Source organism: Colossoma macropomum, unplaced genomic scaffold (genome assembly GCF_904425465.1).
Source record: "Colossoma macropomum unplaced genomic scaffold, Colossoma_macropomum, whole genome shotgun sequence".
Classification (NCBI taxonomy): Eukaryota; Metazoa; Chordata; class Actinopteri; order Characiformes; family Serrasalmidae; genus Colossoma; species Colossoma macropomum.
Window position 1 is genome coordinate 320,001 of NW_023494800.1, and position 18,910 is coordinate 338,910.

Here is an 18,910-nt window from a genome sequence, read left to right on the forward strand (position 1 = left end):
AACTGTCTGGACCTCTCAGAGGGGAGTTTTCTACAGAGAGAGAGAGAGAAAGAGGGGGAGGGGGAGAGAGAGAGAGAGAGAGAGAGAGAGAGGAAAAAAAGAGAGAAAAAATCAAAAAGGGAGACAAAAATCAAAACTCCTCCCAGTACAGCCCAAACTCTTCCCAGTACAACTGAAACTCCTCTCAATTCAACCAAGACCCCTCCCAGTACAACCAAAACTCCTACCAATACAACCGAAACTCATCCTAGTACAACTGAAACCCCTCCCAGTACAACTGAAACCCCTCCTAGTCGGTGATTGGTTGCAGCATAACGAGCAGATTTGCATATTCCATCCCACACAGTAATCGGATTTCAGTCTGACTAACCAGAGATTCATACAGAGTTTAAATGCATGTGGCTACAATCAGATCAGGACACAATCCAGTTACTGGGCACAGGAAGTGAGCAGGTGTAGACGGGGTCTAAGAGCGATTCAGGCCATTGGTGCCGAGGACACTAACGGTGCGCCAGGTTTTAGGTGTGAACGCTCTAGCTGTGGTGCTGGTGTTGGGTCAGTACCCAGCTCCTGAAGCTCCTGCAGCTCCTGGTTGCTCTGCCTGGTCTTCAGGTGCAGGTGGAACTTGTGCTGGGCGGTGCACTGCTGCAGCAGGTACTGGCAGGTCTTCTGGCTGTCCGTCTGGAACAGATGTTTGATCCCATCTGACGTGTTCTGCAGGCAGATCTTCTTCTTCTGTAACACAAACACAGACTGTGTGAAGCTAAAAGGGTAAAGTTTTTTATGAGCACTTTATTTCAAAATGAAATTATTTGTATTTATCACATTCGATTACGCTGATATTAACACACTAGTGCTGTGAAACCTCACAGATCTCAGTCCATACTCAGGATCTAGAGTCGTGCGTTCAGGTCCGATAGATCAGTAAAGCAGCGTGCAGACGCTCTCAGGTCTTACCGTGAAGGAGATCTTCTTGGTGTCTCTCCAGGGAAACCTCAGCACCGGAGTCCGATTTCCATTCAGGACCTCGAAGATGAGGACGCCTTTGGAGTAGACGCCCAGCAGGATGCCAGTCTGAGAGCGCTTCTCCGGCAGGACGCGGTGGAAGTGAACGCCGTACTCGGTCAGCCGCTGACTCACCTTCACACACAAACACCAGCACTACTTAATCATCTCACACACACTTCAATCCAGAGAGCCTCAAATACAGTCCTTCATATTTTATTATCTCTTATTTTTCAGTTAAAAACGTAAAGCCTTTTATTCATCAGCGAATCAGCATCTCTCTGTGTGTATTTTACTAATTTACACGGCCCGTCCTGTTTTTATTGCGTATTTTATTTGCATTTTTCTGTGTGTTTTACTCCCTGAGCTTCAGTTATAAAGTTTATGGCACCAAAAATAGTATAATTCATTTTTACACGATCATTTTCCAATTTTTATCAACTAGAATTAAACAGGCTGACTCCTTATAACCTCAGTGAGAGTGGGCGGGGCTAAACTGCAGTATATGCCAATTATTTGTTTTTTCATGACATTACAGTGAATTGAAAATGGGCTCTTTTTTGTGTCTTAGTTTCCACTTGTGGACTCTACATACTGTAAATATAATGGTATTTTGAAACTTTAACAGTGTTTACATACTACATCAAACACTTTCATCATTAAAATAATTTGGTTATAAAATAAGAATTTTTTAATTAAAAATTTGTATTAAATCTAAATCTTTCAACTTCACTTTAAAAGAAATTAAAAAATAAAATGAAAATAAAACAAAATAATATATTATTTTCATTATTTATTATTTTCTCCTCCCAATAGAAAGTACCCTAAAAATGCTAAATGATGATTTTATATACATTTAGCTTATTACTATCTCTATTAATGTCCTGGGTTTCAGAACATAATTCATGTGATTATCTAAGATCTGAAAACTTCACTGTTTTTTAAATTAGGTTTTTTACTGTGTGAGTGCAGTTTGAACTGATTCAGTAGATCGGTATACTACGATACTTTAAATAGTATTTCATTAAACAATACAATTAATTAATTAAATAAATGAACAAACTCATGTTGGCTTCTTATTCGCAGATACAGGCATTTGAAAAATGTTCACCTAAGTAAGTGAGTCTTAAAGACGCTGTAATAGAAACAGCCTGTGAATCAGCTTCTAATAACAGGTGATAAAGTATGAAACGTCAAATATAACTGAGTATATAATTGGTCATTAGCCGTGCGCATGTTAGACGTATCAGTGAGAATCTGTCGACGCGCTGCAGCTGTGCTGTGTTTAAGAGGGAAAAACACACAGCTGAGATTCTGGGTTCCTCTCGGTTCCCTGCCCCGAGCTACAAGTCTGGCCAAGCTGGAGTTTCTGTCCAGAAGAACATCAGCCAAAAACGTACATCTGGACGCAGCGCAGAGATCTGGCTTTCATCACTGATGCTACAAATAGCTGCTAAAAATCTCGGGGGAACGAAAGACTTCAGTAAATCTGAGCTCAGACTGACTCAGATCAGCTTGAGGCTGTTTTCTTAAATGAGAAGTTCAAACTGTTTATTCTTCTGCGCTCCAACTACCATTTTAATCACAGACATCATATAATCACGTATAAACTTAAACTAATGTTTTTCAGTTTCAGTGCACAATTTTACCATTATAGCTAATTTTGAGCAGAACTCAGTACATGACTAGCAAGCACAACATCTGTACACACATAAAATCATATTTTCATTAAATTTAATATAAAACAGAATAATGGCATATTTATCCAAGACTGTAGTAACAACTAAAAATATTATACATTTTTTCACTTGGTCAAAAGTGGAATAAACCCCTATAAATTCTATAATTTTTACTGATAATGTAAATTACACATTAATGGAAATTTACTATTTATACAGTCATATTCAAAAGTTTGTGCACCACTGATCAAATTATGTTTTTTTTTATTTTTGAAATGAACGCAGAACCTGCACATCCTAATGCACAGTTACTGTTTATTTTCTTTAAATATGGAATTTTGTCTACATATTTTAGTGCACAGTTTCTATTTATTTGCAGAGTTTAACACATTGGAAAATAATAAGATATAAAATGTGGTATAACTTCTGCACAGGCCACAGCTTATGTTAATTTTTTCCCCAGTATGTTGTATAGTGTCATAGGATTTGCACTGGAATCACTGATTAAGGAGAGTTCAGTACATGGAACTGAGACACTGTGAACCCCAAACTCTGCTGTCTCCTCCTTCAGATACAGATCCTGCGTTTGTAGAAGAGGCAGTAAAAGGCGCCGATTCCAAAATCCTGAACTGTTATGTAACAGTCTGGACTCTTATTTATGCCCTAAATTTACATACACCGGCCCACGTTCTAGTCCAGCGAAACAACGACAACAACAGAGCAGCAGCAATGAAAAAGGCCGACTGAGTGCAGAAATGCAGCTCCAGGCTGTGAAGGAACGTCAGCACTTTTCATTCCCTTCACAAGAACCGAACTGTCAGCTGAAGATCATCTTTAATCCAGGCTGAAGGGCTTCCTGTTCACAGCTTCTTCATCGAATGTTCCACCTTAAATGCTGCAGCTTGTACAGGCACCAGAATGTAACTGCAGCTCCATTTAAGGTGGAACTGAAAATTCTCAAACCAAGCTGTTGAACAGGAACTTCAGCTCCCGCATCTCTAACAGGATCCCGACAGCTTTAACTCAGAGCTGTTAGTTTCTCTGCTCATTTCACTCCAGAGAGTTTCTCAGAGCTCAGACAGCATCGAGCAGCTTCGCTCAGCGTTTGACCCTGAAGAGACGCAGCTCCACCTTTATTAGCACCACAACCCCAACAGCAGCCTGTAAGCAGCCCTGCTGAGAGACTGTATCACTGTCTGATGAAGCTGATCATCTAAACTGAGAGCTTCATAGTAAAATAACAGCTTTAATTCACTTTGTGTTGTTGTTGAGATTGAAAGCGAGTAGCTCGTGTAGCTAACGTTAGCTACTAGCACGCTCACAGTAACTAGCATAGCTAACAGAACAGTATGAGGAGCTGATTTACACAGAGGTTCATTTTATTTCCTGCTGTGTTTATTTTCACATGTTGCTTCTGCGTGAGCCGTCACAAAGCCTCACTGTAAACCAGCCAATCAGAGCAGATTATTCATGAGTCCCTAAAAAAGGAGAACAGCTTGTTTCATTCTAGGGCCAAATCACAGGGCTGTAACTGGGCGTGTAAAACCACATCAGGGCATTTTTCACCCTAAACAAAGACACAGACCTTCTTTGTAACATCAGAGAACTGTTTAAAACACTGAATAAAGCTCTGTGGCACTTTTACGTTTGTTCCCTGTAGAGGATGCGTTAACTTGTTTTCACTGAGAAAATCAAACAGGTAAACGAGCTCAGAGGTGTTCAAACCTTTGGTCTGGTGCAGCAGCAGAGCATACGCACCTTGAGGAACTCATATTCAGCCTCGTCCTCTTTGGCGCCGTAATACGTGCTGTGTAGTTTGGAAAGCTCCTCCTTAATGGAGCTCTGGTCCAGCTTATCCATCACATAGGCAGGCAGGTAATGCTCCGTCCGGAAATACGTCTTTCCATGGAGCTGAGAGAGAGCAGGAGAAGAACCCCATTAAACCTTATAAAAATCTTCTAAACTACTGAAACTGTGAGTAGATTTCAATGACTTGCTCTGTAGTTCAATTATAAAGAGGTAAACAAAGTCACTGTTGTGGAATGATTCAACATAAAGACGTAAAGACTATCCAGAACCACCAGAGAACCTACACGAGTCTTCTGAGTTTATATGGAATGTTGATGATGGAAAATAGTGGAAAATCTGAAATAATACGTTTTCTTTGGGGACTATTTTGCCTCACAGCGCCCTGCATGTATCCCTCCACCATGAATGGAGTTTAAATTCTCTAAACTACCATAAAACAGTGTCTCAGTCATCAGGCAGTGAATTCATAACCATTTCATGTAGGAACTTTCTGTGAGGGAGCTTTTAGAGGTGGACGTCTGGTTCCTATCACCACCACTGTGAACAGTTCTGACTCGGTAAGTTTATCTAGAACAGAGTGTTTCACACCAAACCACTCTGAATGACTCTGTTTACATGTTCTTCAGAAATATTAAAACTATTGGAGCGCTCACACAATGTAAAAGACAGCTGGCATGTTCAAATGGTGTAAACAAACAAACACAAAAACCGATAAGTTACAAAGCTTTGACCATCATCACATGTAAATTCCAAACAAACTACTTTTCTGCAGTAAACCGGTTTTATAGATGCACATAGAGGGAGCGAGTCTGCAGACACTGAACTGAGGACTAGAAGGACTGTAGGACAGGGGCGGAACATGGGGGGCAGAACCGGGTTGACTTATCAGATCAGAGTGGAAAAGATGACCAATCAGAGCACACTGGGCTCATCGGGATGCGTGGCTTACATACACAGGTGCTCTAACAGAGCGCTTCAGACAGAGGGTGAACAGAGATGAACAGTGTGAGGAAAATGTGCTTTTGGAACACTGAAGCTGTAAATTGATTACAGTAGAGCCTAAAAATGAAATTACGGGTTAAAGCTGAGGATAACAGGTCCCCGTTAATGGTGAGGGGGGTTACCTCAGACTGGTAGTCACCAAACTCTGCCTGCAGTGCCAGAGAGGCCAAGATCATCGCATTCTCCATGTCACAGCGCAGCCGCTCCTCCAAAATATCCTTCCGCAGCTGTAAGTAGTACTGGTGTTTGGTCATGAAGTGCCTTGTGGGAAACAGAAGGAGGATCGTTCAGTACAAACAGGGTAGAAATGTGAAGGTTTAACCAACGACTGCTACAAATCTAAGGGCTGTTAGTAGACATCGCACAAAACCGCTTTATTTTCCAAAATCTATACTGCAACCTCGAGCATCAGCCCAAACGCGTGAAATTAAATATTTCTATGATATATATATATTTATATACTATACTGGAACTACTGACGTGATTACATGACTTATTATTGGATCCAATTTTTTGGCCAGATATCCGATCCAGCATTTTCTGCTGATATCAGCCCAACTCATCAGGTTATAGTAAAATAAAATAAAATCCAGTGATTTGAAATACACTACTAATAATCCAGAGTAAGTGTGCTGTGAATATTTTCAAAATATTCCAATAATCATGAAATAATAAAAAAAATCAAAAAGCATATTAAGATTTTTATATAAAAATCAGTTTCTATCTAATGTTAAACATCCCATGCTGAAGTCTGACCTCCATCCTCTACTAGTGAAGCAAAGAAAAGCTCAAAATTAAATAAAATTTTTAATTCATATCACCATTATTTACTGTTGATAAGCTTTTTGTATGAGGTAATGCAAAAACATCACTGATAAACAATTACAGTCACAGCAATTAGCACCAATTAGCACAAAATGACATTAGATTAACCTGCCTCGGCCTCTAACAGTCATCAGGTCCATCTAAATAGTTTTGTGCAATGACTCTATTTTCAATATGTACAATAAAAGGTTCCCCTTTTGAGTCTTGGTTCCTCTCAGCGGTTCTTCCTCTCACTCTTAGGGAGCTTTTTTTTGTGACGCTCATGGGAGCTCAGACTCTGATTAGACACAAATTGGTACTCACAAATTAGTACACCGATTTCGCAGGAAAAGACGGTGTCAATAAAATAAAATAAAACAAACAAAAACAATTCGAACCATAAATCTCTGTCTTTGCGCTGCCACTGCTGACCGGCTGGCGTTCAGCTTCATAAACACAGCTTTGTTTCCACTCCGACTGATAAAAACTGACGCACTGAAGTGTGAGGTTTCATAAAAACAGGTGAAAGTTTTGGTTCCTCTAATCGCTTTGTCCTTTTCAAACATCGCAGAGTTTTAAAGAGTTTTATTGAATATTTGCTGCAGTCCTGGTCTGAAACGCCCATCAGTAGCCCATCCCCCGTTTTCTGCAGCTTGTTTTCTGTTTTTTTAAGTTAGGGCAGAGAGACAGGAGTGTCAGTTAGAAATCAGACTGAAGTGCTGAAGCGTTCCCCCAACGCTGTTATGCAGGATGGTATCCTGTAAACCTGAATCACAGCGTGCTCACCCTGATTAGCCCCGAGGCAATCTAGTGCCGAGTCAGAGGATCAGAAATATCGAGCGTGTTCCGGCAGGTGCCGCAGGCTCGAACGCTCTCGTATTACTCACTGGATGAAGTTCACGTCGTCGTGGAAGAACCTGATGCGCAGAAACAAGTTGAAGCTGACGTCGGTTTTCTTCTTCTTGGGATCCTCCTTCCAGCCGTCGGGCGCCACCTTCGACAGTTTGGTGTCCGAGTCGATGAAGAAGAACTCGTCATCTGAAAGGCAGAAACGAACAAATGAGTGATCAGCTCGCTTTGAAAACCGGCTGACGGCTTCCTGGTTGCTAATGAGTGAGACCTAAAAAGAACCTTCATCACAAAAGAAGAAGTCATATCTGTATGAATCCAACAATCAAGAACAACAGCAGCAAACAAAACCTCTCTAACCTCAGCAATACTATTATTACTGCATTATTACTGCATTATTACACGTTTAACAGACAGATTATACGAACTTCAAAGGGCCCACATAACAGAAAAAAATTGTTTATTAAAATAAAGCAGTTTGCTGCAGCATGTAAACATGGTTGAAGTTTCAAAACACAACATTCACCCCTACAGTACATACAGCCCATAAATGAAGTATAAGCCGTTTTCACTCTTCATGAGGAAAACCTACACAATGTAGGACTGCAGGAGTTTGTACAACACTAGTTATTGCAGAAACACCCAAAGTCATACGGGATGTAATGATTGGTTGGAATCTCCAAAATCTGTCTAGCAACCAAAATACGTTTTTTTGGCCATAACTAAGCCAACACTCTTATACGTACGTTTTCCGTAGTGTTTTCCTGGATTTTATTTTAAGTTTTATGAAATGTAAGTGCATAAAAACAGACATTAAATGATGAAACATTCTTAAAAATGAATTCATATAAACAATGTGTGAAATGAATGAGGTCACCCTGGGGAAAAAAGCAGTGGTGTGAAGGCGCACAGCTGGAAGGAGTCTGCTAATGTAGCTTAGCTGACGATGTAAACTTAGATTAACAACTCAGTTTTAAACAAACTGTGTTTCAAAGCTGCTAATCCACTGTTTCGTATTCGTTGGAGTGTTAAACATGATGTATAAACCTCCCCCAGCCCTTTCACGTTCAGCCTTGAAACAACGCAGTAGGATGCAATTTCAGCACAATTTCGACATGAACGTAGAACCAACCAGTGAACAGCCAAATCAATACTTCAGCCCACTGACCAGTTCTGTGGCCCTGAGTATGGTTAGCTAACCGTCCACACTTGAAAACCTGTGTGTGAATATAGTTTGTCTGTTCCAACTCATCAGATGTCAGAAAACATAAATATTGTAATACATCGTGTATCATAAACTGCCTGAAGTATCGTGATATTGCATTTTGCCGTATCGCCCACCTCTACAGTTATACAGATGGAGAAACTCTGAACAAACCAGTATCTGGTTGCTGAGGTTGTAGAGATTTGTGTCTCACCTCTGAGGAAGGCCAGGCTGAACAGGTGATGTTCCACCAGGCCCACGTGAGCGATGACCATGTCCAGCACGTCTTTACACACGGCCTTCACATCACAGCTCACCTCCAGCTTCTGACCGTTCAGCAGCACCACGCCCACCTTCCTCTGGCTCTCCTCCACCTTCCCTCGCTTATTCTACAGACACAAACACACGGAGACACTGAGTGTGTTTACATGCACTTCATAATCACTATCTGATTTTCTGATCAGATTATTAAGTGTAAACACGCTGAACCAGTTACTGACACAATCTGATTTTCTGATCAGATTATTAAATGTAAACACGCTGAACCAGTTACTGACACAATCTGATTTTCTGATCAGATTATTAAGTGTAAACACACTGAACCAGTTACTGACACAATCTGATTTTCTGCAGTTATCAGATTATTAAGCGTAAACACACTGAACCAGTTACTGACACAATCTGATTTTCTGATCAGATTATTAAGTGTAAACACACTGAACCAGTTACTGACACAATCTGATTTTCTGCAGTTATCAGATTATTAAGCGTAAACACACTGAACCAGTTACTGACACAGTCTGATTTTCTGCAGTTATCAGATTATTAAGCGTAAACACACTGAACCAGTTACTGACACAATCTGATTTTCTGCAGTTATCAGATTATTAAGCGTAAACACACTGAACCAGTTACTGACACAGTCTGATTTTCTGCAGTTATCAGATTGTTAAGTGTAAACACTCTGAACCAGTTACTGACACAGTCTGATTTTCTGCAGTTATCAGATTATTAAGCGTAAACACACTGAACCAGTTACTGACACAGTCTGATTTTCTGCAGTTTTGGATTACTAAATGCATTATTAAACACTCACAGAGACACAATGCAGCGCTAAACAGGCTGCGGTACGTTACTGTCTACTGCAACAACAATATTTGCTATTTTATTAATTTAACCGTTATTTAACCAGACAGACCCTTGAGATTAAAGTCCCTTTTTGAAGGCAGACCTGGCCAAGACAGCACAGAGTTTCCAGTTACAGGCTTTATAAAGGTGAGCAAAACAGATCACTGATACCAAACCTTTCAGTGGTAATGTATACAGTCATATGCAAACGTTTGTCAAATTCCGTGTTGTTGTTGATTTTCTAAGAGTAAACAAGTTAACACAGGTAAACAGTTCCTCTACAGAGAACACGCTGATCTGCAAATTTCAGTATACAATTTCTTTTTACTCATTGAGTTTAACATACTGGAACGAATAAACCATGAAATGTAGATGTGAGCAGTGGATTTGTCAAGAGCATAAAGGACAAGACATGTAAAGTTATTTAAATTTAAGCAGGCAGGTCTTACCATGATGGAGGCGGGGACATTCAAAACCACACAGGGTTCACTGGCCATCTTCACAAACTCTGGACCGAAGACGTTCTGCAGAGAGAGGGACAGTGCAGTTAAACAGAGAGCAGCTCAGACAGAAAACAACTGTACAGAAGCTAATATCATCTTTAATTCCCCACGTACACTCCGAGGGTCTGTATATACGCCCACACTACACAACTTACAGCGGTTACTGAATAATTCATACTGGTTACTGAAGATTAATAACTAAATATGAAAGTCTGAGGAGTTTCTTCTGGAATGAAGGTGTTAATAGTGAGTCTGTGCTGCAGTAACAGCCTCTACTCTTTTGGCTTTACACTAGATGTTGAACACTGCTGTGAAGATTTGATTGAGCATTAGTGAGGTCAGGTACTGATGTTGGATGGTCAGTTCTGGATCACTCCAACTAAAGGTATTGGATGGAGCTCCATCACTCCAGAGAACACCGTTCCACTGCTCCACAGCCCAATGCTGGGGGGCTTTAAACCCCTCTAGCCCACGCTTGGCACTGGACATGGAGACCTTAGGGTCATGTGCAGCTGATCCAGAGCGTCTCATTCTATTGGTGCTTTTCTAGGGACTTCTAGAGATTATACAAGCTGTGCGCAACTCAACACTTGTATCAGTAATGGGTGCACCTGACGAGAAGTGCACTGATTTTTCAACATTTATATATGATTAAATTATTAAGATGTATTCAGAGCGGTTCTCTGTTCTAGATAAACTCAGAACTGTTCACAGTGGTGGTGATAGGAACCAGACGTCCACCTCTAAAAGCTCCCTCACAGAAAGTTCCTACATGAAATGGTTATGAATTCACTGCCTGATGACTGAGACACTGTTTTATGATAGTTTAGAGAACTTAAACTCCATTCATGGTGGAGGGATACATGCAGGGCGCTGTGAGGCAAAATAGTCCCCAAAGAAAACTTATTATTTCAGATTTTCCACTATTTTCCATCATCAACATTCCATATAAACTCAGAAGACTCGTGTAGGTTCACTGGTGGTTCTGGATAGTAAATAAAATGTCTATATCTGTGTTGTAGTCATGGCAACCCCTGGTTCCTATCACCACCACTGTAAAGACATCTGAACCATTTCACACCAAACCTCTCTGAATCTCTCAGTTTACACCTCACACACTGAGTTAATCTTAACACTTTATATACAACACAAACAAACATATCAGCGTCTATCCATATGAATTACTGACTTTGGCTTTGCGAGGCTGCAGGCCACCCGTGTCCAGCAGGTTGGTCCGTAGCGGTTCCCGCAGGTCGGCGATGGAAGCGCGGGGGTCGTCGCTGGGATAAAGGCTGGCCCGAGACAGACGGGCCTGAAGCCTGCGGATCTCGTCTGGCCTGTGCATCAGCAGGTCCGTCCCAATCAGCTCCTCCTGCCCACGATCATACAGTCTGCACTCAGAGGACACAAAGGAACAGATCAGAACCACAACATCGTCAATTGCCAAGAACATTAAACCCCCCTCCAAAAAAAACAAAAAAAAACAAGGTGTTTTCCACTGATACAGCGGAGTTCAGCTATAAGTGTCTTTCATAAACGCCTTTGGAAGCGTTTATAGAAGCATGTAGCATTACGCTTTCATAATTTTCATAGTTTAACTCACCTGAACCACCATTTTAACAGTAAAATGACATTTTTATTAATAGTCATTCAGAGCAATGCCACTTTCTTGCAGCTCGTAGCAACGTCAGGCTTGCTTTGGCTTCAAATAACGAGTGTTTAATTATAACCTTTGGTTACTAAAACCTTCAATTTAATAATAATAATAATAATAAAATTTTATTTGATAAGCGCCATTCAAGACATCCAAGCACACTGTACCATAAAAATAACAAAAAAAAAAAAATAGCATGTACAAATATGCAAAAACGCTACACATAATTTACAAAAATCACAATTCTGGTTCACCCAAAAACCAGCTGGAAAAGGTGGGTTCTACGACTAGCTGGGCGGGTTGTAGCTGGAGAGGCAATTAATATGGCCTCCGACTTGTTACTATTCAGACTCAGGAAGTTCTCAATCATCCACGTCCTCACACCAGCTAAACAATTCATCAAAACTGAGGGCGGTAAACTGCGAGATGGTATTTATAGTATATATATCGCTGTTGTTGGAAGAAAACCTCATATCTCCAAAAGGGTAACTTTACAGGAGAAGGAAAAAACCTACTTTACTTTTAATGTAAGTCAATGGAACCAGAGTTTTTTCCAAGTCGTTTTGGGCCGTTTCTTTTGGGCCATTCATCATGAAATTTACACACAATGTAAAGAGCAACAGGCATTTTTTAAATTATGTCAAAAACTGAAAAAACAACAAAAATGGAGATACGAGGTTTTCTTCCGACAGCAGCGATACAGATCTGCACATCATCCGCAAAACAACGAAATTGCAATTCATGTCGCCTGATGTCACCAAAGGGGAGCATCTACAATATAAAGAGCAGAACAAAACATATGTCTAATTGCATGAAAGATCTGCAAACATTGTTCTGTACAGTAATAAATACTGAAGATGTGCACATTTGCAGTGTACATGTACACAGTGTGCACAGAGCAGCGCATATTATGTACTTTTACACCACATTAAAGTAGAGAAAAGTGGGACGAGCTCAACACAGAACACAGAACTCAATGGTAACAGTCCTCAGGGGCACTGATTAAGGCCCTAGAGCCGGTTCTAGTTCTACTGAGAAGCTAAAAAGCACAAATGGGATTTAAAGCATATAAATATCACCCACACGGGAACTGATCGCATCCCATGTGCTCTGGCTCCAAGGTGAACTACCACAGTCATCAAATGTGAAAGAGTCTGGATGTCTAAAACGTCTCTGCAAAGAGCACATAAAACCTGCTCTACTTAGATTTATACACTTAAAAATATCCGTATACACCTTTTTATCAATTCTAAGTTATGCAAAATGTTCAAAACTCCCTTTAAAGTCATTTTACGTCATATTAAACAAGACTAAGTTCTTGTCTCCTTGTCTTCCATTAAAAATGTAATGGCTTCTTCTCCGCTGCTGAACATCTTCTGATTTTTGATGACATCACTGTAAACCAGTGAACCAGAAAATGTCTAGGTAGCTCAGAGAGCCTCACTGACACAGAGCTTCCATCACAAACGCATCAGAGTATCGACGGAATATGAGTTAATTTACCATTTATGCTGAATTTAAAGGGGAAAATGCTTCTATGAAATGGTTGATTGTACAGACTCAGATGTCTTTACAGTGGTGGTGATAGGAACCAGGGGTCGCCATGACTACAACACAGATATAGACATTTTATTTACTATCCAGAACCACCAGTGAACCTACACGAGTCTTCTGAGTTTATATGGAATGTTGATGATGGAAAATAGTGGAAAATCTGAAATAATAAGTTTTCTTTGGGGACTATTTTGCCTCACAGTGCCCTGCATGTATCCCTCCACCATGAATGGAGTTTAAGTTCTCTAAACTATCATAAAACAGTGTCTCAGTCATCAGGCAGTGAATTCATAACCATTTCATGTAGGAACTTTCTGTGAGGGAGCTTTTAGAGGTGGACGTCTGGTTCCTATCACCACCACTGTGAACAGTTCTGACTCGGTAAGTTTCTCTAGAAACCAAACCACCCTGAACCACTTTTGAATACTGAAATGTTTGAAAAATGGGTGGAATTCCACTATTAAGGGCTTTAGTAACGGAGGCTATGATGCGATTAATTAAAGCAGTCTAAATTCTGATTTTAAATCAAAACTGAAGTAGAACTTTTTTGTACAGCTTTCAAAAGAAACAACGTTCATATTAACATTAAACCACTCTGAATGACTTGGTTTACACCTTGACGATTCAAGTATGCAGAAAGTTTGAAAGAATGGGTGGAATTTCCCTTTAAAGTGCTTGCAGATTGGGAAAGGTTGTGGCGCATGTAATTAAAGCAGATTAAATTCTGATTTTTAATCAGCAGTCGCTGCCTAAGGCCACGACTTCTACTCATTAACTTCTCAGTCAGAAATAAAGGAACTGTTTGAAGTGCGTTTGGCTTTTTTGAGCAGCTTTTAAAAGAAATAATGTCCACATTAATCAGCTGAGAGATCACACAGCAATGTTTAGATCTCTTTAGGAAAACCGTAATGCTGTGATTAGTAGCAGCTTAACCGGTGGGCATGTGACCACCGCAGAAGGCCAGTCAGCAGCCTCAGGCAGTGTGAGTTTCTGTAGCGTGAACCGGAGAACAGCTACACAGTCTAGAACTCATTAACTTCACTCACAGAGCCGACACATGGCAACAGTGCCCAGCAGCACCTTCCAACCTCCAGTCTAGGACACCACCACTAGAGGGAGCTGTGAGGGAGTACCGGAAGCCAAAGGCAGGCGTGGAGGGGAGAATGACGCAGGTCAGGACTGACTGGTCTCAGAGCAGCTTCTCCTTTAATGATTTAAGCCCCGAGCAGGAGCTGCTGCAACTTGCAGGCAACTTCGCAACAAAAGCTTCAGCATCTGCACTGAATCACAACAGCACAGATCTGCCAGCTAATGGGGTAAAAACTCTGATATCAGCCAGTAAAGCCTCGTATTCTCATATTCATCTTTGTCTTCAGTATGTGCTCTTAAAAAGATGTTCTTCAAGGGTTCTTTAGTAAAGACAATATAGAACCATGAACACTCAAAGAACCCTTTGCATGCTTAAATAGTTCTTTGCATGATGAAATGATTCCTCAGATTGATGGAGAACGTGTTGTATATGGTTCTATATAGAACCTTTTTGAAAATGTTCCATAAAGGTTCTATATAGCACCCAAAAGCGTTCCTCTATAGTATAGCAGCCTGACATCGCAGCCATGAAAGAACCATGGACACTCAAAGAACCCTTTACATGATTGAAGGGTTCTCTGCATCATGAAAAGGTTCTTCAGATTGATGGACAGTGTGCTGTAGATGATTCTATACAGAACCTTTTTAAAAATGTTCCATAAAGGTTCTATACAGCACCCAAAAGCGTTCCTCTATAGTATAGAAGCCTGACATCGTGACAATAGAAGAACCCTTTTGAGTGCTATATAGCACCTACACAACACACACTTAAGAATCCTTTCATGATGCAAAGGACTCTTTAATCATGCAATGGGTTCTCTGAGTGTTCACGGTTCTATACAGAACCACTGTCTTTACTAAGGAACCCTTGAAAAGCATAATTTTAAAGAATGTACTATTAGAGATACAGATTCATTTCCATGAGGAAGAGGGCAACGCCAGTCTATCACAGCCATGAAAGAACCACAAACACTCGAAGAACCCTTTACATGATTGAAGGGTTCTCTGCATCATGAAAAGGTTCTTCAGATTGATGGACAGTGTGCTGTAGATGATTCTATACAGAACCTTTTTGAAAAGGGTTCTATATAGCACCCAAAAGGGTTCCTCTATAGTGTACAAGCTTGACGTTGTAACAATAGAAGAACTCTTCTGGGTGCTGTATAGAAACCATTTCAAAAAGGTTCTACAGAGAACCATGTACAACACATTCTTAAGAACCCTTTTATGATGCAAAGAACCTTTTAATCATGCAAAGGGTTCTTTGAGAGTTCATGGTTCTTTTCAGAACCATTTTCTTTATTAAAGAACTCTTGAATAACCATCTTTTAAGAGTGAGGCTTGACACTGCAGCAATAGCAGAAACCTTTTTGGTGTTATATAGAACCAAATGATGCAAATACCTCTTTAATCACGTAAAGGATTCTTTGAGTGTTCACGGTTCTATACAGAACCACTGTCTTCACCAAAGAACCCTTGAAGAACCATCTATTTTAAGAGTATAGCTGGGAAAGCTAGCAGTGAACGGAGAGCTGCAGAAACTGAACCCACTGCACTACATCAGCACATTCAGACTTAATCAGTTTCAGCTACTCCACTCGGCTTTGTCTCCACTGGTGAAGCTCATCGGGACTCAGACCTGGATTTTTCTGGAAAGCTGCTTTGTGAAGACACCTGCTGTAAAAAGCGCCGTAGAAATAACCTGTGACTCGACTTTAACCCTTCAGTAATAATATAAATGTAAATGAGTAACATTTACATCCCATTTACATTCTGTACTGACGGGTTTCTGTCTTCAACGTCAAGAAGTGACGAACAAGGCAAAACTGTAAAGCATGGCTTTCTTTCGCAAATCGAGACTGAATTCATTTCATCAAATTAAAATCATAATAAAATATCTCCTCTTCTAACAGCACAGTTTCAGATTCTGCACTTTCCTCAGTTTCCCTACTGGCTTCAAAAAGCTACGAGTCAGAAATGATTCATATATAATGACAACACGCTTTCGTTACCACCAGTGATGACTGTCCAGGACAGGAACCGAACAGAGGAACCAACTCTGGCTCAAAGTGACCAACCAGCAGCGAGTTGAAGCCCTTTTATACAACAGGTAGCCCCGGCCACGCGAGCTGATTGGTTGAGCAGCGTTCTGTGCTATTATTTCACCATAACATCACAGGTTTTTCACAAACACTGTATCACTCCGCTGAGACGCTGTTGCTAAGCAGCAACTCTGACAGCTGTAGGAGACGCTCAAGACATTTGACCGTTTTTACTTCTTACTTTGGCACAAACAGAAAATGGACACTTTTAAGATCACATTTGACCGACAGCCGATTTGGTCAGAGTCTGAAGATGAGACGACACTAAATTCCCAAACTGTCATCACCACTGAGCAGCTTTTCAGTCGGCAGCTGTGACAGAAGAACAGCTAAACAACCTGGAATCAGCCAGAAATGAACCCAACACCATTCGCCAAACTAAATGGGCTGTAAGATGCTTTACAGACTGGCTGGAACAAAACAACATTAATACTGATCTGGCAAAAACTGACAAAACTGAGCTGAACTTGATATTGTGGCAGTTTTATGGCTCAGTCTGTACTTCAGAAGGCGAGGCTTACAGCAGACTGTGCAGCGAGTGGGCGGAGCTTGTTACTCTGACGTAGCAACGAGCTGCTCGTTAAGGAACTCTAATTTGGTGAAGGAACTGCGAACATTAAAACATATTAAACGCCGCGTTCACGGCCCAGTTTATTAATTTATTACTGTATTTATTTAACTGTTGTATTAAATCAATAGAACACTCGAGGAGTGTGTTATCGCCAATAACATCACGGCTGTGATGATCTGTTATCTCATGATAACACTCCCTCTCGGGTTCTATTGCTTAATTATTCTCAGACAGGAACTTCCGAGTAGGTTTTCAGGTTTGAGAGCAGCTGTCGATGATGGAGTGACAGAAGGAAAATCTTATCAGTCCTGTGAATCATTTCTCCGGTCAAACACAAGTTGGGCAACATTTAGAGCAACATTTTTTCGTGAGAAACAGCAGCTTCTAAATCTGCGTGGTGTGAGAAACACTTAACCCCGGGGTGAAAGTTAACTAGAGCCTGACCTGCTGTCAGCTACACGCTAATGCTGGGAATACGTGACCTATAGATGTTTTACGTACGTTTGGCAGTGACTGTAAACTGCCACTGTGGACAAAACACTGCTTTTGTGATTATACGGCTACATATTGTAATTGCAGTACACCTTACAGTACAATGATGTAGTTTACTAGGAGCTGCTGTGATTGGCTGGAGAGCCAGATGCTTTTTAATGGGGCGGGCTGGTTAATTTTCCTCTGTTAGGGGAAGAAAGATGCGCATTAACATTGTGAGAGAATAATATTCAGCTGGAAAACAAGCCAGCAGGAACTTATTCTCAGCACTGGATTCACCGCTGATGAAAACTATCCTGCATCATAAACACACACATACTTGACACTACTGTACAGCCACTGTTCTAAAAGGAAATGGTTCGATATAGAACCATTTTCAAAAAGATTCTATATAGAACCATATACATCATATTCTCCTTCAATCTGAAGAACCATTTCACTAATGTAGCAGAGCGAGCTAACGCACTTCATTAAAATCAGATAGATTTAATGGTTTATCTGTTAAGGTTCGTTACACTCATTTACACTAACTACTTCATTTTAAGGAGGTGCTCAGTATGGTACCGGACTCAGCATCGGACTCGGTATGCATTCCCACCAGCAGCGAGCAGAACCAGCTCTTTGCCAGACTGCAGTCCTGTTGTCTGGAGTATGAGTGGAGTGTTCACACCTGTCCAAATGAACCGAACTAAAGAAAAGGTTTGATAGGTCGGCACCGAACAAGGCAGGTATTGGAGCGTCCTGAGTCTCTGTATCAGACCACCCTGCCTCACTTTGTTTACATCCCAACCCCGGAATTCTGCAGAAATTCGGAAAACGATTCCCTTTAAAATGCGAACGCGGCAATGAAAAACTGGATCAGATGTTAGAAGGAAGTGAAAATCCAACCCAGCACAGTTTCAAATGCACCATCTGATAGCGCTGAACAGTGTTTTGGTCGTCTCTTAGTGGGCGTTTGCTCGGTTATCATATCAGAAATCAAAGCTTTCTCTTCCACATCACTGTTTACAGCCCTGCTCTTCTGTTACAATATAAACTAACAGTGGATCTGATAACAGGCAGTGAGGCTGAGAATGAGGGTCTGAGTGTGTGGGGGTCATTACCTGTGCCTCTGTCCAGCGCCGAGCGGCACACCGTCGCTCTCCGTCAGGCCCACCTGAGATCCAAACCTCCTCATCTCGTCCGATCTTTTAGCTGTGAATGAAAACAGAGACAGTTTAACCCCCCAGTCTGAAATTCTCATTCAGTCAACGTGGTTTCTGAGCACAGATGAGAAGAAATCCATCAAACTGTGCAGCTAAAAGGTCAGTTTTTCTATTAAATTCAGCCCTAATCCTATTTTGATTGTGGATAAAAAAAAATCCAGTGTTACATATTCATCAAAATGATAAATATGCAAATTTTAGTCACTTTGGACCAATCAGAACAAGCATTTTTATTATACTAAATTTAGCAATCGTCAAAG

The 18,910-nt window shown here is 40.8% G+C and overlaps 1 protein-coding gene across 1 annotated transcript in view; it reads right to left on the bottom strand.

Moving 5' to 3' along the window:
* Positions 1–18,910, bottom strand: part of ptpn13 (protein tyrosine phosphatase non-receptor type 13) — a 147,444-nt gene that overhangs the window by 41,884 nt on the left and 86,650 nt on the right. The window contains 10 exon segments of the mRNA XM_036587727.1: positions 1–30; positions 564–735; positions 958–1,140; positions 4,443–4,595; positions 5,618–5,756; positions 7,187–7,337; positions 8,567–8,741; positions 9,930–10,004; positions 11,173–11,374; positions 18,549–18,639. The exon segment at positions 1–30 is cut by the window's left edge and continues 352 nt beyond it. Coding sequence (XP_036443620.1) covers positions 1–30; positions 564–735; positions 958–1,140; positions 4,443–4,595; positions 5,618–5,756; positions 7,187–7,337; positions 8,567–8,741; positions 9,930–10,004; positions 11,173–11,374; positions 18,549–18,639 — 1,371 coding nt within the window.